The sequence below is a fragment of the Apium graveolens genome, chromosome 8 (genome assembly GCF_009905375.1).
Source record: "Apium graveolens cultivar Ventura chromosome 8, ASM990537v1, whole genome shotgun sequence".
NCBI lineage: Eukaryota > Viridiplantae > Streptophyta > Magnoliopsida > Apiales > Apiaceae > Apium > Apium graveolens.
Genome location: NC_133654.1, coordinates 113,663,169 through 113,671,002, shown reverse-complemented (window position 1 = coordinate 113,671,002; position 7,834 = coordinate 113,663,169). Strand labels below are relative to the sequence as shown.

At 33.6% G+C, this 7,834-nt stretch overlaps 1 protein-coding gene across 1 annotated transcript; it reads right to left on the bottom strand.

The window, feature by feature from the left end:
• Nucleotides 1-242: 242 nt before the first annotated feature.
• LOC141679153 (S-type anion channel SLAH1-like) lies at nucleotides 243-1,732 on the bottom strand. Its single transcript, XM_074485662.1, has 2 exons — nucleotides 883-1,732; nucleotides 243-597 (listed from the first exon to the last, which is right to left on the bottom strand). The coding sequence occupies exons 1-2, from the start codon at nucleotides 1,681-1,683 to the stop codon at nucleotides 346-348; spliced, it is 1,053 nt and encodes a 350-aa protein (XP_074341763.1). The 5' UTR covers nucleotides 1,684-1,732; the 3' UTR covers nucleotides 243-345.
• Nucleotides 1,733-7,834: the final 6,102 nt, after the last annotated feature.

The window sequence follows — 7,834 nt, the reverse complement described above, 5'->3', positions numbered from 1 at the left end:
AGTTCATCAAGTAGTTGATAATAGAAATACGTTGAAATAGTTAGGAGGGAAATCAGGAAAAAGTCAATCCAGTAGACATAAATTAATGTTGATCAACTATTTCGTTGAAAAAGTTCATGTAATACATTCATCAATTCAAATGCCGTTGAGAATTTGAAAAAGAAGAAGTATATTGTTTTTATTTTTATATTTCTGTATCATAAGATCAACCGTAGTTAATAAGAGTTGACATGACAGTATAACTGTAGGTTGTGCCCCAAAACAAAGATAACTGGTGCGGCTGACAATACATGATTGAAATTAAGCCATAAATGGCAGGCAGTGTTAAGATAGTCAAATAGACCCCTAATTATCAATTAATGGATTAGTGGGTCGTACAAGAATGTGAATGTTGAGTGCGGTGGAGAGCATCACGCAGAGGAAAATGACTACTGAAATGACGGTGAGGATGAGCATTAATCCGGTTGATGCCGTACTCTTTGCTGCTTGTGCGTATTCTACTGAGGTCATGGCCAGGAATGTTAGAGGAAAGGAGTACGCCCACCATGCCACGTTGTACTTCTTCATGGCTTTCTTGAATTGACCTGGCCTGCAAATCTTTAAAATGTTGGCCAGTTATTAGAGAATCTCCTATGGTTGACATCCTTCGTTACCACCTAATCAGAAATATTATATTTTTTAGTCCTTCCTTTCATGTTATTTTGTAGCATCTTTATTTTTAAAAACACTCCAGTGGATGCCAACTTCTATAGTGCATTGTGTAAGTTCTGTTCTGAAGTTATGGTATATCATCATGTATTATTTTTGAATGAGTAGGCAGTATTGGATTAATGAGGACTTCAATTTGTTCTAAGTCTACTCTTCAAAGTTTAACGAGCTTACCAATGACGTGAAGAGGAATAGGGACAGGAAAAAGAGCATTTTGCACGGAGTGTCAAAGCTCCCTGATATTGAGCTCCAAGCTAAGCTTGCCATACTCGGTGCAGCTACAAACAAGAAATATACAGGCCGGAGTCTAGCTGGAAGGTGATCGCCACCTGACAAACGCTGATAGAGAGTAACAAAAATCACCAAGTAGTGTGTAACTGCTAATGTAAACATACATATAGCACTTTCCTTCCACTCCATTTTTCCTGCTGTCCATGCAGCCACCATGTTTCCTATAACCGATATATGGCTAGTAGGGTTAGCCACCACAGACAGAAATCTCCTCTCTGTCGTAAACCATTGTCCATAGATTTTTACATCAAGAACGAGCAATGGTACCACGAAAAACCACCATAGCCCTTTATAAATGAAATGTCCCGGGGTGAGGACCCGAGTAGATTGAAGCAAGAGAAGCCATGAAGTCCAAGGAGCGAACATGTAGTTAACGCCAACAAAGTGCAAGAACTCGTCTTTCACCATGCGAAAGTAGAAAATGCACCTCATCAAGTAGAGAATTGAGAGAACAAGTAGTACAACAAGTGAAATATACCAAAGTAAAAGAAAAGTGGAGGATAGGAGTTTGTCCATAATGTGTTGATTGTAGTAGTGTGAGGAGTCTATGAGCTCATTTAGTGATTTCCATAATAAAGCTTGGCTGACAAAAGAGATGCTTATCCTAAAATAGCCTGCATGAAATTTGGAAAAAATGAAGTTTGGCCTTCCATTTTTTGCGGGATTTTTATTTTTAACATCCATAACAACATTAGCATCAAGCACATTAACAGATTGATCATCAGGCCATATTTCTGCCATTACTACGATGGTAATCAAAAAAATTTTAGTGAAATATATGTAATGTTGAGGATACAAATGTTTATCGTGACCATTAGTGTTTATATACTACTTGAACAATAGCTAAAAAGACGTAACTGCACTTGTGTCGAGAGGCAAACGTAAGAAAATTTGGTTTCCTATGTTCATTAGATAATGTGGAAGCCACCATTGGATATCCACTCTAATCCGCATGCACTTCTAACAGACCTTGTCCAACAATATTAGATATAGGCACCTTAGAGACTGAAATGTCTACTGTGGCATTTCAGATTTTTACAAATAATTAATATTATCTTGTCAAAATTTATAGAAAAGAACATCTCCTAAATTGTGCGGATCCGCACCAATCCTCTTTTAAGAGTTGAGAGATTCAAAGTTTATAAAATGACATCTGACAAAATCGTTTTTCATAACACCATATTTAGTGGAGCTTTACTGCAAAATATGGCTACCAACTAAGTTGAACACATTCTACTCAACATTTATATACAATTTTATCTTGTCAAAAATTATATATATTTTATGTAATTATATATTTATAAATACGTGAACAGACCCCTACCAGAATAGGTTTCTCAGCTTATATTTACACTTCACTCCTAATTATTATGAAACTTCAATTTGATGTGGACTTTCGACACATTGTTTTGAATATTATGGTGGCTGCAGGATTCTATATATTTTCATCTGATTATTTGGTAACTAACTATTGGAGCTTACTTAGCTAGCCACTAGTTTATGCCTTCTTTATTATCTATTACTTAGTCAAAATAGTCAAGCCAGTACTTAGTTGGATAACAGAATCTCCCGCAGAGTGTGGCATTGTAAGTTATATATACCTCTTGTACAGTTCCATTATACCTTACCTGTATATACACATTGTTCTAGATGTCAATGAAGAAATCTTCATAGATTTTGCTTCTTAGATTATGCTTCTGTATATTCAGTATTGTTTACATTTCTTGTGTTTGTGTGAATCAAGATTATCCAACTTTCACATGGTATCAGAGTTCAGACTCGAAGAGTATTCAGGTTCGATCTCTGCCACCCCCAACATTTCTCACAATTTATGAGGGACACGAAAGACAAATTTATGCCCCAAATATTGGTGTCCGTGATCCACTATTCGACCCATAAATGGGCTTTCGAGTAAGGGGAGTTTTAAAAATAAAACAAGATCCTGGAAATGGTCATTCTCTAATACCTTGAGGTTTTAGTAACTGGTTACTTGACATGCTTATGCAATCACGATGAATTTCAACATACACCTCATATGCACATGAAACACATAGGCGATTTCTACTTTCTGATCAAGTTCCGATCAATTTACATATCTTGACGGTTAATTCTCTTCATCTTTCTGTTTTTTTTTCTATTAACAATAATTCCGCATCTTATTACCATCGTTATCGATATATCGTTTAGATTGAACTTTGTATACAAGATCCGTGTTTCGTTTGACTGATTTGTCTCTTCATATTGATTCTACATATCAATCTCTCTCTCGAAATCTCCTTTTTTGAAATCTCTCTCACTATATCTCAGACTATCTCATACTTTGTGGTTTTCAGTAATCAATTTGTTTGCTACTTTAATCGCTCGATCAGAAATGACAGAAACTAGTAATAATGGGAATCAAGATCATTCCACTTCTTCTCATTGTCATTATATAGTATCAAACTCATAGTTAGAACATGACAATCCATTACATCTACACTCATCTGATAATCTAGACATGAAACTAGTCAACGATCCTTTTGATGGATCAGGTTTTACTAATTAGAAAAGGTCTATGATCATCACTCATTCAGCACGTAACAAACTCGGTTTTGTAGACGGTTCTCTAACTTGTCCTGAGATCGGTTCTAATTCTCATAAAAGCTGGCAAAGATGTAACGATATGGTTATATCATGGATTCTTGGAGCTCTTTCCAAAACTATAGGAAAAAGTGTGATCTACTGCAATTCTGCCCCTCAGATCTGGCTTGAACTTGAAGAGAGATATGGAGTTTCTAGTGGTGCTCAACTCTTTGGCCTTCAAAAGGTGCTGAATGAAATTTCCCAGGGCAATAATAATATAACTGATTTTTTCACCAAGATTAAAATGTTCTAGGATGACATTGATGCTCTAGGTCTAATTCCTACATGTACTTGTGGCTGTAAGTATGGAGTTTCACATAAAATGTCAAAATTTCAGCAAGACCATAGAGTAATTCTCTTGTGCAACGATGAGGGGTTCAATTCTCTTGAAGTCTCCTCTGCCTTCAATTAGCCAAGTCTACTGTCTTTATCTCCAAGAGGAGTGGTAATCACATATTTTTGCATAATTTTATACTTATTTCTTGCTTACTTTTGTATTTTTAATAAATTAATTTATTGTATTATCATTATTTTGTAGATATTGGGAAAAGTGAGAAATGTGAAAAAAATAGAAGAAAAGGGCAAAAATGGAAGAAATATAATGTGACCAAGCAACTTGAAGATTAAGTCAAAAGAAAGAGTTGGTGGAAATCAAGGGTGAAGTTCAACAAAACACACCTCTCACTTGGATGACCAAGATTCACCCAACTCTACCCTAAATCCTACTTTTTAGCTATAATACCCCCTTCCTCATTGTATTGAACATCTAATTTTATCTTAATTTACCCTAAATTTAGTTGTAACCTCTCTTTTCAATCTCTAGATCTAGTTTTTATTTCCTTTGTAGTTGCTTTCTTGTAAAACCTCTCTTCAATTAATATCATTCAAGCCTTTTATTACATCTTCTCCTCCACTTTTATGTCTTATTATTTTTATATTTGGGTTATGATAACTTTCTAAATCTCCCAATTCAATCTTCGGGAAGAGAAAGGAACCCATTTTTTAATTTTTAGATCTACTTTTAGTTATAATTTTAGATTAAAATTTGGGGTTGGTATTTGCTTGATTAGATTAGTTTTTGGATTTTTCCGGGTTATCTTTATTTTATTTTTCGGTGAAAAATTTATTCCATTGCAATCTTAGTTTGTGCTCGGGGTCATACACGTTCTCTTTTTTTCATCTACATTTGATTTCAACGTTGACCAAAGAAAATGATTCGCATGGGATCCGTTTATTTTTCTATTATTTCTTGCTTCCAGTATTATGTGCTTTCATTTTCTTATTTTGTGTTTCAATTTTAAAGTCTTGTAAATCAGTAACCCATTCATGTCTTTGTCCATTTTATTTTTGAGTTGTCTCCGTTAGTTATAAATCTTATTTTGTTTCTTTTTATAAATAGTCTGCTTATTTAAGTTTGAGTAATGCTACATGTACAGGATTAGCTACATAATTTTTGTACAGAATGATGTGGTTACAGTATACATGTACAGCCACCATGATGTGGATACATAATTTTTGTACATAATTTTTGAACCTGATACAAGTTATTAATACAAAGTTATTATTACAGTATACAAGTTATTAATACATGGTGGCTACATAATACAGGATACAAAATTTTTGTACATAATTTTTGAACCTGGATTAATAGCTACATAATAATCATGGTGGCCGAAAAAGTTATTAATACAGTATACAAGTTATTAATAAATTTTTGTACAGAATGATGTGGATACAGAATTTTTATACAGAATGATATGGAAGCCCCACTTATATACTGTATTAATAACTTTGCCGGCCACCATGATTATTATACTTTGTATACTGGATTAGCTATAAACTATCTCTTCTGTTTGTTTAAAGTGTACATGAATAGCTACTTTAAACAGTTTGATAATTCTCAGTCTCATTTACATTAGCTACTTTAAATATTTTGATAATTCTCAGTCTCATTTACATACACGTATTTCGGTCTTACTTAATATTTAATATATTTGATTTTCATTTCATGTTAGTCGGTAATTTTTCTTCATAAATTTGTCAATATTTAAATTAGTTAAAATCAAATCTCCTCAAAATTAAATTGTTATAGTTCGCCTAAATTAAAAATTAAGGTTGTGCGAAAAATTTGTAGTCCTTGTGGTTCGAATCTAAAATATTAAAATGATGAATTATATGCTTGTAATTTAAAATATTTATTTTTGGCAAATCAAGTTTTTGGCGCCGCTGTCGGGGACTATAATTTTTCTAGAAAATTGAATATTCAGAAAGCTCGTTGGAACTTCGAAAATTCCTAAGGCTCTCAGGAATTTTTGGAAACTTACGTCGGTAACCCGTATCTCTCTCTTTTCATATTTTTCACTAGTTATAAAAAAATCACAAAAAAAATAAAAATTCAAAAAATAAAAAAATAGTTAGTTTTTTTTAACTCTAAAAAAAATAGTTAGTTAAATACATACTTGTTGCATCATGCATTTAATCACCTAGGAGCACATCATCTTAGATTTTACTTTCTTGTTTTAAAAATTTTCGTATCTTATAAATTTGACGTGGACTTTCGACACATTGTTTTGAATATTATGGTGGCTACAGGATTCTATATATTTTCATCTGATTATTTCGTAACTGTTAGAGCTGTAACTTAGCTAGCCACTAGTTTATCCCTTCTTTATTTTCTATTACTTAGTCAAAATAGTCAAACCAGTGCTTAGCTGGATAACAGAATCTCCCACCCAGAGTGTGGCATTGTAAGGTATATATACATCTTATCCAGTTCCATTATACCTTACCCAATAAATAAATATTATTCTAGGTGTCAATGAAGACATCTTCATAGATTCTACTTCTGTATATTCAGTATTGTTTACATTTCTTGTGTTTGTGTGAATCAAGATTATCCAACTTTCACTTGGTATCAGAGTTCAGACTAGCAGAGGACTCAGTTTGGATCTCTGCCACCCCCAACATTTCTCACAATTTCTGAGGGACCCGAAAGACAAATTTACGGCCCAAATATGCGCACATGTGATCCACTATTCGACCCATGAATGGGCTTTTAAGTGAGGGGGAGTGTTAGAATAAAATAAGATCCTGGAAGGGGTCATTCTCTAATACCTTGAGATTTTAGAGTAACTGGTTCCTTGACATGGTTATGCAATCACGATGAATTTTATCAAACGCCTCATATGCACAGAAAGACATCGGCAATTTCTACTTTCCGATCAAGTTCTCAATCTACATATCTCAACGGTTAATTCTCTTTATCTCTCTGTGTTTTTGATTAACAACAATTTCGTATCTTATTACCATCGTTATCGATATATCATTTAGATTGAAATTTGTTTACAAGATCGGGGTTTTGTTTGACTGATTTTTCTCTTCATATTAATTCTACATATCAATCTCTCAATCGAAATATCCTTTTTCGAAATCTCTCCCATTATATCTCAAACTATCTCATACTTTGTGGTTTTCTTTAATAAATTCGTTTGTTACTTTAATCGCTCGATCAGAAATGACAAAAACTAGTAATAATGAGAATCAAGATCATTTCACTTCTTCTCATTGTCATTATACAGTATCAAACTCATCGTTAAAATAGGAAAATCCATTGCATCTACATTCATATGATAATCCAGGCATGAAACTAATCAACGATCCTTTTGATGAATCAGGTTTTAGTAATTGGAAAAGGTCTATGATCATCGCTCTTTCAGCACGTAATAAACTCGGTTTTGTAGACGGTTCTCTAACTTGTCCTGAGATCGGTTCTAATTCTCATAAAAGCTGGCAAAGATGTAACGATATGGTTATAACATGGATTCTTGGAGATCTTTCCAAAACTATATGAAGAAGTGAGATATACTACAATTCTGCTCATCAGATCTAGCTTGAACTTCAAGAGAGATATGGAGTTTCTAGTGGTGCTCAACTCTTTGGCCTTTAAAAGGAGCTAAATGAAATTTCCCAGGGAAATAATAATATAACTGATTTCTTCACCAAGATTAAAATGCTCTGAGATGACATTGATGCTCTAGGTCTAATTTCTACCTGTACTTGTGGCTGTAAGTCGGGAGCTTCACATAAAATTCAAAATTTCAGTAAGACTAGAGAGTAATTCAGTTTTTAAAGGGATTAAATAATTATTATGCAACGATGAGCAGTTCAATTCTCATGAAGTCTCCTCTTCCTTCAATTAGCCAAGTATACAGTT